This window comes from Somniosus microcephalus, unplaced genomic scaffold, assembly GCF_052327205.1.
Source record: "Somniosus microcephalus isolate GS21.2 unplaced genomic scaffold, FLI_Smic_1.0 unresolved_chr1, whole genome shotgun sequence".
NCBI lineage: Eukaryota > Metazoa > Chordata > Chondrichthyes > Squaliformes > Somniosidae > Somniosus > Somniosus microcephalus.
In genome coordinates this window covers 157,462,373-157,483,883 of record NW_028225179.1, presented here as the reverse complement: position 1 = coordinate 157,483,883, position 21,511 = coordinate 157,462,373, and the positions used below count along the sequence as shown (strand labels likewise).

General features: G+C 46.8%; 1 protein-coding gene and 1 pseudogene across 2 annotated transcripts in view; one reads left to right on the top strand and one right to left on the bottom strand.

The window, feature by feature from the left end:
* Positions 1-4,410, bottom strand: part of LOC147096336 (zinc-binding protein A33-like) — a 34,167-nt pseudogene extending 29,757 nt beyond the window's left edge. Inside the window, exons 1-5 of the transcript XR_015074595.1 lie at positions 3,834-4,410; positions 3,647-3,742; positions 3,320-3,553; positions 2,402-2,424; positions 2,189-2,304 (exon numbers count right to left, since the gene is read on the bottom strand). The product of XR_015074595.1 is annotated as a zinc-binding protein A33-like (transcript). The remainder of the gene's footprint in view (positions 1-2,188; positions 2,305-2,401; positions 2,425-3,319; positions 3,554-3,646; positions 3,743-3,833) is intronic.
* Positions 4,411-10,633: 6,223 nt separating this feature from the next.
* On the top strand, positions 10,634-19,179 carry LOC147096335 (zinc-binding protein A33-like). The gene is made up of 4 exons (XM_085973857.1): positions 10,634-10,834; positions 11,733-11,755; positions 11,855-11,970; positions 18,442-19,179. Exons 1-4 carry the CDS (start codon positions 10,649-10,651, stop codon positions 18,990-18,992), a joined length of 876 nt encoding a protein of 291 aa, XP_085829983.1. The 5' UTR covers positions 10,634-10,648; the 3' UTR covers positions 18,993-19,179.
* Positions 19,180-21,511: the final 2,332 nt, after the last annotated feature.

Below are 21,511 nucleotides of genomic sequence, written 5' to 3'. Positions count from 1 at the left end.
GAAAATGCGCTATACTCACTGTCACAGAGCATGTCATTTGTGACCTTTATTAGGGCCACTTTGGGGCTATGATGACAGGGGATGAAAATCTGGTTAGTGTGGTTCAAACATGCAGTTGTGGCAAAATGGCCAGGGATTTCAGAAGTGATCGTACGGTCAAGGACTTTGTAGAAGAAAGTAAGGTTGGAGATCAAGTGCACGGACAGAGGGATAGAGGGTGGGTAATTTTGAGGAAGGGTGTGATGACATTGGATTTGAAAAGGAGCTTGGATAGGACGTGAGGAGAGGGAACCATTTACAATGTGAGCCAGCATGGAAACCAGGAAGAGAAGTTGGGTGGGCAGCAGTTTAGTGGGAATGGGGTCAATGGAGCAGGAGGTGGGTCCAGCAGAGAATACAATCTCAGTAAGACAGGCAGCCTGGCTTCTGATTGGTTACTGGCGCCATGGATATGTAAAATAAAGAGAATAATGCAGAGAGAGAATAAAAATAAAAATACCAAACATTGAACCGAATGTTGATGTTTTATCCAGTAGGAATATTGGTATAAAATATCAGAACATACATTGATGTGAATTTAAGAACTGAAGTAAGAACTGTGAATAACTCAAAGCAGATCAGAGAAAGTGGGTGAGAGTCTAGGTGGAAGTGAGTGATGATGGGATTAGTGTCACTGTGTGAAGCTGCTTTCAAAGGTGATGCGATGACTTTCTAGCGTGGTTCTAACTCGGGTTTAAGCAGCTGTTTTCAAAGGCCACAAGGAAAGTACTGTTGTGAGTAAAATATTTCACAGGTAAGGCAGAGTCCAGCATAAGGGATGTGTTGGAAATAAATACACTGCAGTTACATCTGAAGGAGAAACTGACATTCTAATGTTCCTGACAAATGTCTCAAAGCACTTCACACAATGTATTACTTTTGAAGTGTATTTTCTGCTGTGATATAGGGCAGGGTGTCCAATAGGGCAGGGGGTCCAAATTAGACCTCCCCTCTCCTCAGCCCTCACAATTCCACTCTCCAAGCCCAGGCAGCTCAGTCCTATTTGGGTTTACAGTTTTTGCCAGCTTCTTATCAAACTCTCTCTTGAAGCTGCTGATACCCTCAGACAACTCTGCCTCCCTTACTTTCATACCCTCCGCATAAAGTATTGGGAGTGATTTACATCTCACTATCGCCCGGATTTAAAGTGTAAACGGAGCAGTAATGAGACAAAAATCACACGCAGTGCTTCCCACCTGGTTCCCACCAATGCCCGCCGGGATATGGTGTCGCAGCCGCGAAATAGGAATCCAGCGCAAGGAGTTTGTTCTCTCCGGTGTCCTGGGCCAATATTTGTACCTCAACCAAATCACCAAAACTGGTCATCTGGTCATTATCACATTGCTGTTTGTGGGAGCTTGCTGTGCAGAAATTGGTTGTGACGTTTCCTGCATTACAACAGTGACTACACTTTAAAAACTTTTCATTGGCTGTAAAGCGCTTTGGGACGTCCCGAGGTCGTGAAAGGCGGGATATCAAAACACGTTCTTTTTCCCCTCTTTCGTAACAGTTTCTCTGTGGCCAGGAGGTGCATGAATTATCCTGCCTGCTGCTGGTCGATCCTTGGTTTTCCAGCCGCCCACCGTATTTTCCTGTAACCCCACCCCCACCGCCCCCCTTTAAACAGCTCCTGCTCACTTGCCTCCAGGGAGGATTTGGCGGATTTCCTGTCTCCGCCTCTCTCCTCAAGGATCACCGAGCACCTTCCCACACTCCAAATCCGTGGGCAACTCGCCAGCAATATTGTCCTGAAGCCCACCCTGAGAATGGATTGGGCCTCTGACCAATTTCATGGAGCGAGCAGTGGGCTCACTGACTCACTGCCTGCCCGATCAATGGGGTCACTCAAAAACCCAACCTCGCTCAATCCAAACTGCCTTTTCACCCTCCCTTTTCTCAGTTTGAGACTATCCCTACTTTGTTGTAGACTCTGTGACTGTTCAACCTGTGGATGTTTATCTTCTCTCTGCGGTTTAGGATCTTGAATAATTCAGTAAGATCACCCCAAACCCTCCCTTATCCACAGCAAAGACTCCTGACTTCCAGACTAGACACGGACATCAGTGATCATTTAATCTGAGGTCCGGGAGCCCGTTTAGTCTCTTCTCATCTGAATTTATAAAAAGGAAATGTAATATAAGAGTTTTACCGGGGTTAATGGCGTCTATCATTTCTCTCCACGCCGTGTACTGTAAAGGGCCGTTGAACTTTCCGATAGACAGGGCGCCATCTGCTACTGACAGTACTTGACCTTCGTCACTAATCCTGTAAATATTGAACAGTTGATGTTATAAATCGACATTTAACACTTTTCTGAGATATTTTATCAAACTGCAGAGTTTCAGTAAAGAGCATGTCCTACCTCTTCTTCCGACAAGCTTCCTCCTGAAATAATAAAACACAAACAGTGAGGAGGATAGTAAAAGACTTCAGGAGGACACAGACAGGCTGGTGAAATGAGCAGACACAGGGCAGGTAGAATTTAACACAGAGAAGTGTGAAGTGATGCATTTTGGAAGGAAGAATGAGGAGAGGCAAAATAAACTAAATGGTACAATTTTAAATGTGGTGCAGGAACAGAGAGACCTGGGGGATCACATTCACAAATCGCTGAGATAACTGGTAAAACAAAGAGAGGGAATTTCTTGACAATGCCTTGTGATGATCTGGAATGCACTGACTGACAGGAAGTAGATTTAAGAACTATTTACAAAAGGGAATTGGATATATAGTTGAACAGGAAAAAAATGCAAGGCTATGGGGAAAGAGCAGGGGGAGTGGGTCTAATTGCACAGCTCTTTCAAAGAGCCGGCACAGGCACAATGGGCCTTTTGTGCTGTGGGATTCTATGATTGTAAGTAGTTGAAAAGCCTGATTTGTGTGTCAGATACTGGAACTCAACATCAGTGTCACTCACAGACACAGTGACTCTCACACCCACCGCACCAGACACACCCACACACTCACAACATGGAACTGGAACTGGATTGCAATCTGAGTGCCAGGAAAATATTAAACTAGAGCAACACGGAAATAATTACAAGCAAAATATCAAGATCAGGACAACTCATTCCCGGGAGGTCTCAGGTATTCCCAGGAATCTGCGGACAGTGCGGGAGCCGGTTAGTTCGGTGACAACAGAACCACCCCGGAATAGACAAAACAGTCGGTTCAAATTAGTTTCAAATTATTCAGCAAATGCTGCATTTATTTCAGTTATCATCGGTTATTTTGTGACTGTGTGAAGTTTCACTGAACTGACCCGCAATATAATCCTCACCTTCAGAAATGTCAGCCCGTCTTTTTGCTCCATCTGTTTCTGCAACTTTGAGAGTTTCTCCTGAATAGAATTTAAATTCTCTTGAATTTCTCGTAGGTTTTTCTCCATTGTTTCTAGAATATTCCTCTCTTGTTTCCTGAGATCTCTGATTAAACGCTGCTCTTTCTCACTGAGAATCTGGTGCATTTTAGCGAACTTGTAAGTGATACGGGTCTGCAGACTGCTCGACTGTGCCTACCAAATGAAATGTGAAACACAATTAAAGTACCGCGATAAAGGGAACAAAACTAACCGAGATCCCAGAAAATCAGCACAGGGAGACCTTACCCTAACTGCGGAAATCTGCTGTTTCTGTTTTAATTCCGTTTCTAGAACCGCCGATTTCTTCTCTGTGAGAGAATCTAAGGAAGATTTCAGCTGATCCTGGGATTGGGAGAGAAAAATCACAGAATAAAAGTGTTAAACCATGAAAATGTGATGAAATAATCAGTTGATCAAATCTGTTCCCTTTTACCTTGTAGATTCCAACAGCTTCTTTAATGGGCATGAAGTTGTGAGATTTGTGTTCCCGCGCATCTCTACAAATCACACAGATCAATTTCTTGTCAGTTTCACAAAACAGCTTCAGTTCTTCCTGATGTTCCTCACAGTGAAGTTGACTTTCCTTCTCTTTCCGATTCAGGTTTAATTTTCGAGCTTTCTCGGCCAGATTCGCCAAGGCCCGACTGACTCTGAGGTTTATTTCCGGAAACTCCTCTCTACATTCCGGGCAGGAGTTTGTCTCCTTCTTTTCCCAACACTGTGTGATACAGGAGCGACAGAAGTTGTGCCCACACTCCAGTATTACCGGATCGGTGAAGAAATCAAGACAAATGGGACAAATTGCCTCCTCGGTCAAACTCTCGGCCTGCTGTCTGGAAGCCATGTTCACCCTCAGCACTTCCTGATTCAAACCGCTTTCAGTTTCGATGTTTCTCTGCTGCCGAACACCTTCAGTTCAGCGAGTTCAGCCTATCAGAGCACGGAGGGGAATAACTGAACCCTGGCCGGGAGGGTGAAGGTTCCTGGGGTGTTGACAGTGGGGGGAGGGAGAGAGAGGGAGGGAGGAGGTGGAGATGGGCGGGGATCGAGATTCCAAGGCACTTTGCTCCAGACTGAACTCACTGCCGACTACAAACCCTCTGGTGACACACGGTGTGAGACAGAGATCCATAAACTGAATTGTGTTAATGATTGCAGCCGCTCACCCTAAAACACAAAGTGCCACAAATGTCAAGGAGTGACTTTAGATGACAGGTACAGAGAAGATCTTTAGAGGGATTGAAGCATTGAGGATCGATTTTATCTGCTAGAAAGAAAGACTTGCATTTATATAGCGCCTTGGAAGGTAGCAAATGTAACCCCACTGTTTAGGAAAGGAGGGTGAGAGAAAACGGGGAACTACCGACCAGTTAGCCTGACATCAGTAGCGGGGACAATGCTGGAATTTATTATTGAGGATGTGGTAACGGGGCACTTAGTAAATAATGATAGGATTGGGCAGAGTCATCACAGATTAATGAAAGGGAAATCGTGTTTAACAAATCTGTTAGAGTTTTTTGAAGTTGTAACTAGCAGAATAAATAAGGGGGAACCAGTGGATGTGGTTTTTGGATTTTCAGAAGGCATTCGATAAGGTGCCACAGAAGAGGTTATTAAACATGGGATTGGGGTAATATACTAGCATGGATTGAGGATTGGTTAACGGGCAGTAAACAGAGTGTAGGAATAAATGGGTCATTTTTGGGTTGGGTACTCGTGGGGTACTGCAAGGATCAGTGCTTGAGCCTCAGCTATTCACAATCTACATCAATGATTTGGATGAGGGGACCAAATGTAATATATCCAAGTCTGCTGATGATACAAAGCTAGGTGGGAATGTAAGTTGTGAGGAGGATGCAAGGAGGCTTCAAGGGGATATAGACAGTTTAAGTGAGTGGGCAAAAACATGGCAAATGGAATATAATGTGGAGAAATGTGAAGTAATCCACTTTGGTTGGAAAAATAGAAAAGCAGAGTATTTTGTAAATGGTGAAAGATTGGGAAATGTTGGCGTTCAGAGGACCTGGGTGTCATTGTACACAAATCACTGAAAGTTAACATGCAGGTACAGCACGCAATTAGGAAAGAAAATGGTATGTTGGCCTTTATTACAAGAGGATTTGAGTATAAAGGTAAAGACGTCTTACTGCAATTATATAGGGCCCCGGTGAGACCACACCTGGAGTATTGTGTACAGTTTTGGTTGCCTTAACTAAGGAAGGATATACTTGTCATGGAGGGAATAAACGAAGGTTCACCAGACTGGTTCCTGGGATGGGGGGATTGTCCTATGAGGAGAGATTGAGTAGACTAGGCCTATATTCTCTCGAGTTTAGAAGAATGGGAGGCGATCTCATTGAAACATACACAATTCTTACAGGGCTTGACAGGGTAGATGCTGGGAGGATGTTTCCCCTGGCTGGGGATTCAGTCTCAGAATAAGTGGTCGGCCATTTAGGACTGAGATGAGGAGAAAGTTGTTCAACAGAGGGTGGTGAATCTTTGGAATTCTCTACCACAGAGGGCTGTGGAGGCTCAGTCATTGAGTATATTCAAGACAGAGATCGATAGATTTTTGAATATTAAGGGTATCAAGGGATATGGGGATAGTGCAGGAAAGTGGAGATGAGGTAAAAGATCAGCCATGATCTTATTGAATGGTGGAGCAGGCTCGAAGGGCCAAATGGCCGACTCCTGCTCCTATTTCTTATGTTCTTATGTTAAGTGCAGTGGATTTTCTGTCGAGGCCGGGTTCTCCCAGGCAACTCCATAACACAGGCCTCTGAGCTCAATGGATCCTTCCCAGGGACACTGGCCCAGAAAAAACATCAACTGATGTTGGAAGGCCTTGGAGTGTCAACTTTCCCCCAATATTAGGAGGAATTTCTTTACATTGAGATTGGTGAGAATGTGGAACTCGCTGCCTCATTGGGTGTTTGAAGTTGAGAGCATTGATGCATTGAAAGTGAGGCTTGAAATCCAAGATGTCTTTATACTGTACAGAATGTATTTGGAGCTTGTTTCGTATATGTTTGAGTAAATGAAGTTTGTTTTCGGAAATAGAAAAGACTCTCGAGATACTCAAACTGTGTGCCGGGTATTTTGGGTCTGAGGATTCACATCTCAGGCAGTGCTGCCCTCCCAGTCCCTGAGACGCTGTTTGATCGCAAGTCTGTCATTGTTACAAAGTGCATTACTGCCACCTGCTGGCAGCATATCGGTGCTGCAGGAAAGAATCCCCATTAAAAACGGCCCAAGAAGCGGTGACTGTCTCTGAAGGTTCACAGGCACGATGGGCCGAATGGCCTCCTTCTGTGCTGTATCATCCTCTGATTCTTATGTATTCTTACACTTGAATCTGATCAAATCCACCTTCTCAACATTGATTTCATTCAATCCCATTGTTTGATTACACGTTCCAGGGCCCTCATTGGGAAAGATTAGCTAGAAAATGTCACATTAATATCCACAATCATGTGGGAAATATACACACCTTGGGATTCGCCATTAATGTGTAAGGTTTGATATATGCTGCAGTATTTAGCGTGCTTTGAATTGCCCGACATAAACCAATATGATTGACACCAGGGCATTGTTGTGCCCACAGAGCGAGTTCAGTCGAGTAATGGTGGAGAACAAGTGATTGGAGAACTCGGGAACTGAACAGGATCGCTGTCAGTCTTGGCCTCAAGACTCTGTCTTGGGCAAGTCAACTCCAGTCTGCTGCACTCCTGGTGTGTCGGGTCCTCTGGCGAATATCGCGATGGCATTCACTCTGCGGGGCAAAATGTGTGTCGCTCAACTCTCTCTGCGGACCTGGTTAGACTGGACAGAGGCTCATAGGGTCACGGAGCTCTGTAAGATCGCTTGTGAGAGCCGGACTTTCCATCTCAAATGTGTCCTTATATATTTCTCACTCCCGTTTCCTGAGTTCACTGTTAACTCCCGCCTTTGTCTCTAAAATGACATCTACTCGTCTGTCTCTTCCAAACGGCCGCTTATGAGCAGCTCTGATAATGTAGTAACAACAGGAAATGCTGGAAACACTCAGCAGGCCAGGCAGCCTCCCTCGCTCGGGGTCAGAGAGGGGAAGGTCAGAGGGGAGAGTGAAAACACAGCAGGGGGTGAGATTGGAAGAAGGGATGGGGTCAGAGGAAAGTGAAGGGGAAGAAGGTTCCGGAGGGCGCTGGTGTCCAAGAGTTGTTGAAGTTCGCGATCCTTGACATCTGAGAGGAAGAAAACAAGTTTTTTGTCGAAGCGCCGGATGAGGCGAAGGATGAACTGGAACTGTAGCCCAGGACAGCTTTGAGATAGAGTGCGTCGGTGCTGCAGAAGGGAGAGGGCGAGAGTGTTGATGTGGTGATGCATGGCGTTGAGCGTGGATCTCAGGATATGGCGAGAGCAGGAGTTCGAGGAACGCTGAATATCTCGGAGATATCTGTAATCCTGGGGGGATCCGAAACACAAAGAGTGGAATTTCAGTCGGAATCCAAGTGGAATAAGTCGGAACCGGAGACAGTTGCTGAGGAAAGAGATGTGGCTGTGAAAACGAGTCTTGGCAGATACCTGATCAAACACGAGAAGGGAAACCAAAAGCAATGAAGATGAACAAGGTTGAAGAGACAAACGGAAATCCCGTCGGAGAGAAGAGCAGAACTTCTTCAAGGTGGGCATTCCGAGGAGAGAAGTGGCAGTGAACCAAACACTAATACAACAGCAAAATACTGCGGATGCTGGAAATCTGAAATAACAACAGAAAATGCTGGAAACACTCAGCAGGTCAGGCAGCATCTGATAATGTAGCGTTAGTTCATCATGACAGGGATTAGGAATCTTGCCATTAGGCACTTTACAGCTTCCGGCCTCAACACTGAGTTCAAGAACTTCAGATCATAACCACCGTCACCATTCTGCTGGAACCATTCACACCTCCTCTGGACCCACCTTTTGTTATTCACAATACATATAAATGATCTAGACAAGGGAACTAGATGTAATATCTCCAAGTTTGCAGACGACACAAAGCTGGGTGGGCGTGTGTGCTGTGAGGAGGATGCAGAGAAACTCCAGTATGATTTAGACAGGTTGGGTGATTGGGCAGATGCAGTATAATGAGGATAAATGTGAAGTTATCCACTTCGATGGCAAGAACAGGGAGACAGATTATTATCTGAACGACAATAGATTGGGAAAAGGGGAAGTGCAAGGAGACCTGGGTGTCCTTGTGCACCAGTCGCTGAAGGTCAGCATGCAGGTGCAGCAGGCGGTTAAGAAGGCAAATGGTATGATGGCCTTCATAACGAGAGGATTCGAGTACAGGAGCAAGGATGTCTTGCTGCAGTTGTACAGGGCCTTGGTGAGACCACACCTTGAGTATTGTGTGCAGTTTTGGTCGCATTATCTGAGGAGGGATGTTCTTGCCATGGAGGGAGTGCAGCGAAGATTCACCAGACTGATACCTGGGATGGCAGGAATGATGTGTGAGGAGACATTGGGTCGATTAGGCTTATATTCACTAGAGTTTAGAAGAATGAGAGGGGATCTCATTAAGCCTTATAAAATTCTAACAGGACTAGACAGACTAGATGCAGGAAGGATGTTCCCGATGGCGGGGGAGTCCATAACCAGGGGTCACAGTCTAAGGATAAGGGGTAAGCCATTTAGGACTGAGATGCGGAGGAATTTCTTCACCCAGAGAGTGGTGAACCTGTGGAATTCTCTGCCACTCAGGGCAGTTGAGGCCAATTCATTAAATATATTTAAGAAGGAGTTGGATATATTTCTTGAGGCTAAAGGGATCAAGGGATATGGGGAGAAGGTAGGGACAGGGTACTGAATTTGGATGATCAGCCATGATCTCATTAAATGGCGGAGCGGGCTCGAAGGGCCGAATGGCCTACTCCTGCTCCTATCTTCTATGTTTCTATGTTTCTTTACTTGTCCCATTGCCACCCTCGTTTGCTTTACACCATCATCCCTTTTGATATTTATTCACTCCAGCCCCCCACCCTATCACAGACCCTCCCTGTTGTCATTTCCCAGCGCGCCCACCCCTCCCCCCTTCCCCTGGCTCTGTACTTGCTGACAGATTGTTAAATCTCCAACACTTTCCAGTTCTGACCAAAGGTCACCGACCTGAAACGTTCTGTTTTTCCCTCCACTGATGCTGCCCGATCTGCTGAGTGTTTCCAGCATTTTCTGTTTTTATTAGGGATTAGGAATATTAATGTGCGATATATAATGTTGCAACAGCGTAAGAATAAATACGGTAACAGAGCAGGGAACCGAAGAGACCAATTTAGTGACAATTTAGTGTTAGTTCATGACAGGGAGTTGGGAATTGTCTTTTATTGTGTGACTATATAACTTTGTATCACTGTCAGAGTAAATACGGTAACACCGCAGGGAACTGAAGGAGGATTTGATGGGCGAACCGGGGCTGATCCACCCACAGAAATATCAGCCCAGCAGTTTGAATCAGGAAGCGCTGAAACTCATCCTGGCTTCCAGACACCAGGCGGAGAGTTTCACTGAGGATTGAAATTGTCCCGTTTGTCTCGATTTCTTCACCGATCCGGTTATACTGGAGTGCGGGCACAACTTGTGCCGCGCCTGTGTCACCCGGCCCGCGAACACCAGGAGGCGACAAACTCCTGGCCGGAATGTAGAGAGGAATTTGCAGACAGAAACCTCCGGGTCAATCGGGCCTGAGCGAGTCTGGCCCAGAAAGCGCGAAAATTAAACCTGAATGGGAAAGAGAAGGCAAGTAAACTTCACTGTGAGGAACATCAGGAAGAACTGAAGCTGTTTTGTGAAACTGACCAGAAACTGATCTGTGTGACGGGCCTTGCGGGGAGGGACGGGCAGAGTGACGAGTCGCGCCGCTTCCTGCCCATCAATGAAGCTGTTGAGATCTACAGGGTAAAATGAACAAGAGATTCACTTGATCCACTCTTTCACTCGCCCGTTTTCACAAACACTTTTATTCTGTGATTTTCATCCCAATCCCAGGATCCGCTGAAATCTTCCTTAGATTCTCTCACAGAGAAGAAATCGGTGGTTCTAGAAACGGAATTAAAACAGAAACAGCGGATTTCCGCAGTTAGGGTAAGCTCTCCCTGTGCTGATTTTCTGGGATCTCGGTTAGTTTTGTTCCCTTTATCGCGGTACATTAATTATGTTTCACATTTCATTTGGTAGGAACAGTCGAGCAGTCTGCAGACCCGCATAACATCCGAGTTCGCTAAAATGCACCAGATTCTCAGTGAGAAAGAGCAGCGTTTAATCAGAGATCTCAGGGAACAAGAGGGGGAGATTCTAGAAACAATGGAGAAAAACCTCCGAGAAATTCAAGAGAATCTAAATTCTATTCAGGGGAAACTCTCAAAGTTGCAGAAACAAATGGAGCCAAAAGACGGGCTGACATTTCTGAAGGTGAGGATTATATTGCGGGTCAGTTCAGTGAAACTTCACAGTCACAAAATAACCGATGATAACTGAAATAAATGCAGCATTTGCTGAATAATTTGAAACTGATTTAAACCGATTGTTTTGTCTATTCCGGGGCGGTTCTGCTATTGTCACCGAACTAATCGGCTCCCACACTATCCGCAGATTCCCAGGAAAACCTGCAAACTCCCGGAATGAGTTGTCCTGATCTTGATATTTTGCTTCTAATTATTTCCGTGTTGTGCAAGTTTAATATTTTCCTGGCACTCAGATTGCAATCCAGTTCCAGTTCGATGTTGTGAGTGTGTGGGTGTGTCTGGTGCGGTGGGTGTGAGAGTCACTGTGTCTGTGAGTGACACTGATGTTGAGTTCCAGTATCTGACACACAAATCAGGCTTTTCAAACTACATAGAATGATCGAACCCGACAGCGCGGAAGGAGACAATTCGGCTCATCTTCCCTGTGCTGGCTTTTTGAAAGAGCAACCAATTAGACCCACTCCCCCTGCTCTTTCTCCATAGCCCTGCAATTTTTTACCTTTTCAAGTGTATATCACTATGGAATCTGCTTCCTCCACCCTGTCAGTCAGTGCATTCCAGATCATCACAAGTCATTGTTAAAAAATCCCCACTCTCTTTATTTTGCCAGTTATCTCAGCGATTTATGAATGTGATCCCCCAGGTCTCTCTGTTCCTGTACCACATTTAAAATTGTACCATTTAGTTTATTTTGCCTCTCCTCATTCTTCCTTCCAAAATGCATCACTTCACACTTCTCTGTGTTAAATTCTACCTGCCCTGTGTCTGCTCATTTCACCAGCCTGTCTGTGTCCTCCTGAAGTCTTTTACTATCCTCCTCATTGTTTGTGTTTTATTGATTTCAGGAGGAAGCTTGTCGGAAGAGGAGGTAGGACATGTTCTTTACTGAAACTCTGCACAGTTTGGTAAAAGAACACAGAAAAATGTTAAATGTCGATTTATAACATCAACTGTTCAATATTTACAGGATTAGTGACGAAGGTCAAGTACTGTCAGTATCAGATAGCGCCCTGTCTATCGGAAAGTTCAACGGCTCTTTACAGTACACAGCGTGGAGAGAAATGATAGACGCCATTAACCCCGGTAAAACTCTAATATTCCTTTTCCTGATTTATAAATCCAGATGAGAAGATACGAAACCGGCTCCCAGACCCCGGATTAAATGATCACTGGTGTCCGTGTCTAGTTTGGAAGTCAGGAGTCTTTGCTCTGGATAAGGGAGGGCTTGGGGTGATCTTACTGAATTATTCAAGATCCTAAACCGCAGAGAGAAGATAAACATCCACAGGTTTAACACAGTCACAGAGTCTACAACAAAGTAGCGATAGTCTCAAACTGAGAAAAGGGAGGGTGAAAAGGCAGTTTGGATTGAGCGAGGTTGGGTTTTTGAGTGACCCCATTGATCGGGCAGGCAGTGAGTCAGTGAGCCCACTGCTCGCTCCATGAAATTGGTCAGAGGCCCAATCCATTCTCAGGGTTGGGCTTCAGTACAATATTGCTGGCGAGTTGCCCACGGATTTGGAGCATGGGAAGGTGCTCGGTGATCCTTGGGGAGGGAGGTGGGAGACAGGAAATACGCCAAATCCTCCCTGGAGGCAAGTGAGCAGAAAGCGGGGGGGGGGGGGGGGAGAGGGAGGTGACAGGAAAATGCAGGGGGAGGGGGCGGGGTTGGGGGAGGTGGAGGGACAAAGCCGAGGAGCGGCAGCAGCATTAAGGACAATTCATGCACCTCCTGGCCACAGAGCAATTGATAAAAAAGGAAAAAAAAGAAAGAACGTGTTTTGATATCGCGCCTTTCACGACCTCAGGAAGTCCCAAAGCGTTTTACAGCCAATGAAGTACTTTTAAAGTGTAGTCACTGTTGCAATGTAGGAAACGCGGCAACAAATATACGCACAGCAAGCTCCCACAAATAACAATGTGATAATGACCAGATAGCCTGTTTCCGTGATGTCGGCTGAGGGATAAACCTTGCCCAGGACACCGGAGAGAACGAACTCCCTACATCATTCCCTATGGGGTTTCCAGCGGTCCCTTTAAGGACCACAGGTTGGGCCATTCTACAGACTGTTCCACTGGGCGGGGCTTGCACAGCTCACGCACCATCCAATGGAAGACCAAGATTGCAATGGGGTCCCATGTACATTATGGGATCCGGTTTGCATGGACTAATGAGGCTTCCCCCATGTTTAGTGCGGGACCGCTGGATTCCTATTTCCCGGCTGCTGCATCATTGCCCGGCGGCCTTGGTGGGAACCAGGTGGGAAGCACTGTGTGTGATTTTGGTCTCGTTACTGCTCCGTTTATGGTGTAAATCCGGGCGATAGTGAGACGTAAATCACTCCCAACTACTTTATGCGGAGGGTATGGAAAGTAAGGGAGGCAGAGTTGTCTGAGGGTATCAGCAGCTTCAAGAGAGAGTTTGATAAGCAGCTGGCAAAAACTGTAAACCCAAATAGGACTGAGCTGCCTGGGCTTGGAGAGTGGAATTGTGAGGGCTGAGGAGAGGGGAGGTCTAATTTGGACACCCTGCCCTATTGGACACCCTGCCCTATATCACAGCAGAAAATACACTTCAAAAGTAATACATTGTGTGAAGTGCTTTGAGACATTTGTCAGGAGCATTAGAAATGTCAGTTTCTCCTTCAGATGTAATTGCAGTGTATTTATTTCCAACACATCCCTTATGCTGGACTCTGCCTTACCTGTGAAATATTTTACTCACAACAGTACTTTCCTTGTGGCCTTTGAAAACAGCTGCTTAAACCCGAGTTTAGAACCACGCTAGAAAGTCATCGCATCACCTTTGAAAGCAGCTTCACACAGTGACACTAATCCCATCATCACTCACTTCCACCTAGACTCTCACCCACTTTCTCTGATCTGCTTTGAGTTATTCACAGTTCTTACTTCAGTTCTTAAATTCACATCAATGTATGTTCTGATATTTTATACCAATATTCCTACTGGATAAAACATCAAAGTTCGGTTCAATGTTTGGTATTTTTATTTTTATGCTCTCGCTGCATTATTGTCTTTATTTTACATATCCATGGTGCAAGTAACCAATCAGAAGCCAGGCTGCCTGTCTTACTGAGATTGTATTCTCTGCTGGACCCACCTCCTGTTCCATTGACCCAATTCCCACTAAACTGCTGCCCACCCAACTTCACTTCCTGGTTTCCTGTTAGCTCACATTGTAAATGGTTCCCTCTCCTCACGTCCTATCCAGCTCCTTTTCAAATCCAATGTCATCACACCCTTCCTCAAAATTACCCACCCTCTATCCCTCTGTCCTTGCACTTGATCTCCAACCTTACTTTCTTCTACAAAGTCCTTGACCGTACGATCACTTCTGAAATCCCTGGCCATTTTCCCGCAACTGCATGTTTGAACCACACTAACGAGATTTTCATCCCTGTCACCAAAGTGGCCCTAATAAAGGGCACAAATGTCTTGCTCTATGACAGCGAGCATAGCGTATTACCCCTCCTCATTCTCCTGGACCTTTCTTGGAAAGGGTAAAAAAGAGGTTTAACAGGATAAAACCAGGGACGATGGACTTCAGTTATGTGGAGAGACTGGCAAAGCTGGGATTGTTCTCATTATAAGAACATAAGAACATAAGAAGTAGGAGCAGGAGTAGGCCATACGGCCCCTCGGGCCTGCTCCGCCATTCAATAGGATCATGGCTGATCCGAATCTAGACTCGTGTCCACTTCCCTGCCCTCTCCCCGTAACCCCTAATTCCCTTATCTGCTAGGAAAATGTCTATCTCCATTTTAAATTTATTTAATGTTGCAGCTTCCACAGCACTCTGGGGTAGCAAATTCCATAGATTTACTACACTCTGAATGAAGAAGTTTCTCCTCATCTCAGTTTTGAAAGGGCTGCCCCTTATTCTAAGATTATGCCCCCTAGTTCTAGTCTCACCCATCAGTGGAAACATCCTCACCGCATCTACCCGATCAAGCCCCATCACAATCTTATATGTTTCGATAAGATCGCCTCTCATTCTTCTGAACTCCAATGAGTAGAGTCCCAACCTACTCAACCTTTCCTCATACGTCAACCCCCTCATCTCTGGAATCACCCGAGTGAACCTTCTCTGAACCGCCTCGAGAGCAAGTATATCTTTTCTTAAATATGGAAACCAAAACTGCACGCTGTATTCCAAGTGTGGCCTCACCAATACCCTGTATAACTGCAGCAAGACTTCCCTGTTGTTATACTCCATCCCCCTTGTAATAAAAGCTAAGGTTCTTTTGGCCTTCCTGATCACCTGCTGCACCTGCATACTAACTTTTTGTGTTTCATGCACCAGGACCCCCAGATCCCTTTGTACTGTAGCACTTTGCAGTTTCTCTCCATTTAGATAATAACTTGCTCTTTGATTTTTTCTGCCAAAGTGCATAACCTCACACTTTCCAACATTATATTGCATCTGCCAAATCTCTGCCCACTCACTTAGCCTGTCTATGTCCTTTTGCAGGTTTTTTATGTCCTCCTCACTCACTGCTTTCCCTCCCATCTGGGAGAAAGGTCAGAGAGAGTCCCATTGACTCAGATACACACTGGTCCTGGAGATAGACTGGGGAGCAAGGTCAGAGAGATTCTCATTGACTCAGATACATACTGATCCTGGAGATGGACTGGGGAGAAAGGTCAGAGAGAGTCCCATTGACTCAGATACACACTGGCCCTGGAGATGGACTGTGGAGAAAGGTCAGAGAGAGTCCTATTGACTCAGATACACGCTGGTCCTGGAGATGGACTGCGAAGAAAGGTCAGAGAGAGTCCCATTGACTCAGACTGAATGGTTCAGTGCTTTCAAAGAGCCGGCACAGGCACAAAGGGTGGAACGGGCTCCTTCTGTGATGTAAGATTCCATGGTTCTGGTCCAACCGGTAATTGGATTGGGTCATTTCTCTAGTGTCCAGGAAAATCTTCCTGCACCCACTCCCCCCGCTCCCCCTCCCCCTCCTGCCCGCTCACTCCCCTCCCTCTCCCCTCCCCAGCTATCTCTCCCCTCCCATGCTCTCTCTCCCTGACCCCGCTACCCCTCTCCGCCTCCACTCTCTCTCCTCTCCCACTCTCTCTCCTCTCCTGTTCTCTCTCCCCTCCCCACGCTGTCTCTCTCCCCCTACCCCCGCTCTCTCTCCCCAGCCCGCTCTCTCTCCCCAGCCCACTCTCTCTCCCCTCTCGCTCTCTCTCCTTTCCCTCCGCTGTCTCTCTCCCCCTACCCCCGCTCTCTCTCCCCAGCCCTCTCTCTCTCCCCAGCCCGCTCTTTCTCTCCCCCGCTCTCTCTCCCCTCTCGCTCTCTCTCCCCTCCCCCGCTTTCTCTCTCCTCCTACCCCAGCTCTCTCTCTCCAGCCCGCTGCTCTCTCTTCCCCCTCACCTCGCTATCTCTTCCCCCCCCCTCTCAATTCAATTCAATTCAATTCAAATCGCTTTATTGGCATGACAAGTTACATCTTATGTTGCCAAAGCATCGAAAAACATTCATGTTTGTTCACAAAAATACAGATCTATCCATACAGTGTATAAACAGATATATCCCTGAGTGTATAAATATACTTTCATATAATTTATATATACTCTTTTCTTATATTAATGGTTGTTCCTCTGTTTATGGCAAGCTGTAACATAGTGTGCCGCTAGTGTTACACAATTTCTCTCTTCCCCTAGTAGGTATGGGAGTTTTTGGTCGTCATTCAAATTTCTGAATTCCGGGTATATTTTTGTGAATTTTGGGTAGAAATTCTCCCTTATGCCCTGATATTTTCTACAAGCTGTGAGGAAGTGCATCTCTGTCTCCACCACTCCATGACTGCAGTGAGAGCATATCCTGTCCTCTCTTGGTAGCCGGGTCTGCCTGTGTCTACCTTTTTCGATCGCCAGGTTATGTTCACTAAGTCTGTACATCGTCAAAGTTTTTCTCAGCTTGCTATCCTTTACCATGGTCAGGTAATCAGCCATGTTGTATTGTCTGTTTAGGGCCAAGTAGCAATTGAGTTTGCTTTGGGTTTTTGTTGTTTCTGCCCAATATGACAAATATTTTTCCTTTTGCTTAGCGACGATTGTGTTGGGTCGAATTCTTTGTGTTATGCTGTCACTGTCCTGGGGCTGGTTATTGTTAGTAGTGTTAGTAGTTACTTCACTGAGTCCCAGGACTAGTTGACTGAGGGTATTCTTCTTTATGGTCCTCTCTTGGCATTTCAGGGCTTCGTAATGATAGCATTGGGGGTTGCTCATTTCTAGGTGTTTCCAAAATTTGGTGGCTCTTTTTTGGATAGTGATTATTAATGGATATTGGCCTAGTTCTGCCCTGCATGCATTGTTTACGGTTTTCCTTTGAGTCCGGAGGATACTTTTACAGAATTCTGCATGTAGGATCTCAATTGGGTGTTTGTCCCATTTTGCAAATTCTTGTTGTGTTAGCGGTCCCCACACCTCACTGCCATAGAGTGCAATTGGTTCAATTACTGATTTGAAAATTTTGAGCCAAATGCTAATTGGGATTTCTATTTGGATTGATTTTTTAATGGCATAGAAAGCCCTTCTTGCTTTCTCTTTCAGTTCATTCACAGCCAGTTTGAAATTTCCCGTAGAACTGATGTTTAAGCCCAAGTATGTGTAGTTAGTGGTTTGCTCAATTTTGGTTGTTCCTAGTGTGAAATTCATTTTGGGTCCCTGATGTCTGGATCTTTGCTGGAACACAAGGACTTTGGTTTTTTGGGGATTTATTGTCAGGGTCCAAGTCTGGCAGTACGACTCCAGCAGATCCAGGTTCTGCTGTAGACCCTCCTTAGTTGGTGACAGCAACTCTCCCCTCTCGCTCTCTCTCCCCTCCCCCCGCTGTCTCTCTCCCCCTACCCCCGCGCTCACTCCTCAGCCCGCTGCTCTCTCTTCCCCCTCACCTCACTATCTCTTCCCTGCCCGCTCTCACTCCCCTCCCCCCGCTGTCTCTCTCCCCACCTGCATGCTGTCTCTCCCCACCCAATGCTGTTTCTCTCCCCCTACCCCCCTCTCTCTCCTCTGCCCGCTCTCTCCCCCCACCACGCTCTCTCCCCCTCCGCTCTCTCTCCCCCGCTCCCTCTCTCGCCCCGATCTCTCTCCCCCTCTCTCTCCCCCCTCTCTCTCCCCCGCTCTCTCTCCCCTCCCCCTGCTGTCCCTCTCCCCTACCCCCGCTCTCTCTCCCCAGACTGCTGCTCTCTCTTCCCCCTCACCTCGCTATCTCTTCCCCCCGCCCCCCGCTGTCTCTCCCCTCCCCCCGCTGTCTCTCTCCCCACCTCCATGCTGTCTCTCCCCACCCCACACTGTTTCTCCCTTCCCCCACTGGCTCCTGTGGTTCTCTGGTCTTTATCTCCGGGCGCTGCTTCCGCTACAGCGCTGATTTGGGACCGAAAACGACCCCTAGATCATAAACCCTGGAGTGGCAGCAGATTCCATGAACACAACCCAGAGCCCGGGTGGTCACTTTAAAAAGGGAAGTGTTTGAATAAATCACAGCAAAAAACTAAATCACTGACTGTTATTTTAACTTTCCCCCAGCTCCAGCCTCTCTGACTCTGGATCCGAACACAGCGAATCCCCGGCTCATCCTGTCTGAGGACCGGACCAATGTGAGACTCGGAGACGAACGGCAGCCGCTCCCTGACACCCCGGAGAGGTTTGATCGCGGGGCCTGTGTCCTGGGATCGGAGGGATTCACATCAGGGAGACACTGCTGGGAGGTGGAGGTGGGGAACAAGACTCTGTGGGTTGTGGGAGTGGCCAGAGAGTCTGCCGGGAGGAAAGGGGAAATCAGACTGAGACCTGAGACCGGATACTGGACTGTGGGGCTGTTTCTCGGAAGTGATTATTTTGCCTTCACGTCCCGCTCACGGTCACACCTCACCCCGAGTGTGAAGCCCCGGAAGATCGGGGTGTACCTGGACTATGAGGGCGGACAGGTGTCATTTTACAATGCGGACAACATGTCCCATCTTCACACTTTCACCCACAATTTCACTGAGAGAATCTTTCCCATCTTCAATTCGGGACGGAATGGCGGCGGGAAAAACTCCGCCCCGCTGACAATCTGCGGGGTTAAAGGTCACTAATAGGTCCATCCCATAATTTCACCCTGCCAGCTGCAAACTGATGGGCGTCGGTCTCAGTCACAGGTGGTGCAGATGGTCCAAATGTCACCTGAGGTCAGGGCGGCTACAACCGAGTGACAATGTCTTGTTGGTGAGATTTGTTTGTTTAATCGGTGCAGGGGAACAAACTCGTGGCAACTGCTCCAGAGACTCCTGTAAAATTAAATAAAAACCGCAGCCTGAGATCCACGCTCCACGCCAGGCGCCACCACATGCACGCTCTCCACCTCTCCCTTTCAGCAGCACCGACTCACTCTATCTCAGAGCTGGCCTGGTCCACAGTCCCACTTCATCCTTTGCCTCATCCGCAGCTTTAACAAGAAAACATTTTATCTTCCTTTCAGGTGTCGAGGATCGCGAGCTTCAACAACTCTTAGACACCAATGCCCCTGGAGATGCTTCGTCCCGTTCACTTTCCTCTGACCCCCCATCCCTTCTTACAATCTCACCCCTTGCAGTGTTTTCACTATCCCCTCTGACCTTCCCCTCTCTGACCCTGAATGATCAGTCCTCAGCAAAGGCCTGAGCTTCATCCCCTTACGAACCACCTCAACGGATTTCAAGATGTGAACAGGCTTTCATGACCAACATTTATTCACGTGGTAAGGATTGATATCTCGATGCCTGTGTCATGAGCAGCATTACTGCGAGAGAAGGATTTTTGGTGAAGCAGCCAAAAGATGAACAGATTCAACACCTCCGTTCAGTCCGTAAGGCTGACCCCGAGCTTCCGGTCGCCTGTCATTTTAATTCACCGCTCCATTCCCACTCGGACCTCACCGTCCTTGGCCTCTTGCATTGTTCCACGGAAGCTCAACGTAAACTCGAGGAACAGCACCTCATCTTCCGATTAGGCACTTTGCAGCCTTCCGGGCTCAATATCGAGTTCAACAATTTCACATCATAACCTCGGCCCCTATTACATTTTTACTTATATTTTTTTCCACCCCTTTGTTTTGGGTCTTCCCTTCCCCCCCCCCACTTTCCTTTTTTTCTCTCTCCCACATGGCAGCTGTCTCTCATCCTGCCAGTACACTTCACACCTAATCTGAGCTGTCTTTTGTCTCCACTGTCCTATCACCATCTCGTCTGGTTTTGAATACCTCTTAATGTCTCTTCACTTCTTTTGTTCTATCCCAGCCCTGCCTTCCATCTATTTTATTTCCTTTCCAGTTTTGAAAAAGGGTTTTGACCCGAAACGTCGACTCTAATTTCTCTCCACGGATGTTGCCTGGCCTGCTGAGTTTTCTGTTGTTATTTCAAATTCTGGCCTTGAGTGGGATTCATCCCCTGCCCCCGCAGAGACTGGAGCTTTAATCAAGCGCCTTAGACCACTCGTCCACACTTTCAGCTGCTTTCAGTTTTAAAAATCTTTAGTGCTGATTGAAAGCTGCCTTTCTTGTTGATTGCCCTCTGAATCGAGGGTTGTGCGTTGAAAGATGGAAACAAAAGGAATTTTTAAGCACCATTTATGCAACCAGCTGGCCGAGTGGTTACATTATTGGATTGCTAATCCATTGGGCTCTGCGTGCATATGGAGTATAATGTAGGGAAATGTGAGGTTATTCACTTTGGTAGGAAGAATAGAGAAACAGAATAATTTTTAAATGGTGAGAAACTTTCAAATGTTGGTGTTCAGAGAGATTTGGGTGTCCTCGTGCAAGAAACACAGAAAGCTAGCAAGCAATAAGGAAGGCAAATGACATGTTGGCCTTTTTTGCAAGGGGGTTGGCTAATAAGAGTAAGGACGTCTGGCTACAATTGTACAGGGCCTTGGTGAGACCGCACCTGGAGTACTGTGCACAGTTCTGGTTTCCTTATCTAAGGAAGGATATACTTGCCTTGGAGTCGGTGCAACGAAGGTTCACTGGATTGATTCCTGCGATGAGAGGGCTGTCCTATGATGAGAGATTGTGTAGAATGGGCCGATACTCTCTGGAGTTTAGAAGAATGAGAGGTGATCTCATTGAAACATACAAGATTCTGAGGGGGATTGACAGGGTAGATGCTGAGAGGTTGTTTCCCCTGGCTGGAGTGTCTCGAGCTAGGAGGCATAGTCTCAGGATAAGGGGTCGGCCATTTAAGACTGAGATGAGGAGGAATTTCTTCACTCAGAGGGTTGTGAACCTTTGGCATTCTCTGCCCCAGAGGGCTGTGGATGCTGAGTCTTTGAGTATATTCAAGGCTGAGATAGATTTTTAGCCTCATGGGGAATCAAGGAATATGGGGATCGGGTGGGAAAGTGGAGTTGAGGTCGATGATCAACCATGATCTTATTAAATGGCGGAGCAGGCTCGAGGGGCCACACGGCCTACTCCTGCTCTTACTTCTTATGTTCTTATGTTACATTCTCGCAGTTATTGCATTTAAGATTTGACGTATTGTGTCCTTTTGCATTGCTGGCTCGCCGCTGTTTGCTCAAATCAGCAAATTGCTGAGATTGTGAACTGTGAGCTGTGTGAAGTATCGGTGAAAGTGCA

Excerpts from the sequence above, each read along its gene's own strand:
- LOC147096335 (XM_085973857.1), top strand. The coding sequence starts at position 10,649 with ATGCACCAGATTCTCAGTGAGAAAGAGCAGCGTTTAATCAGAGATCTC. Across the intron at positions 10,835-11,732 it reads ACGGGCTGACATTTCTGAAG|GAGGAAGCTTGTCGGAAGAG; the intron begins GTGAGGATTATA and ends TATTGATTTCAG. Across the intron at positions 11,971-18,441 it reads GATAGACGCCATTAACCCCG|CTCCAGCCTCTCTGACTCTG; the intron begins GTAAAACTCTAA and ends ACTTTCCCCCAG.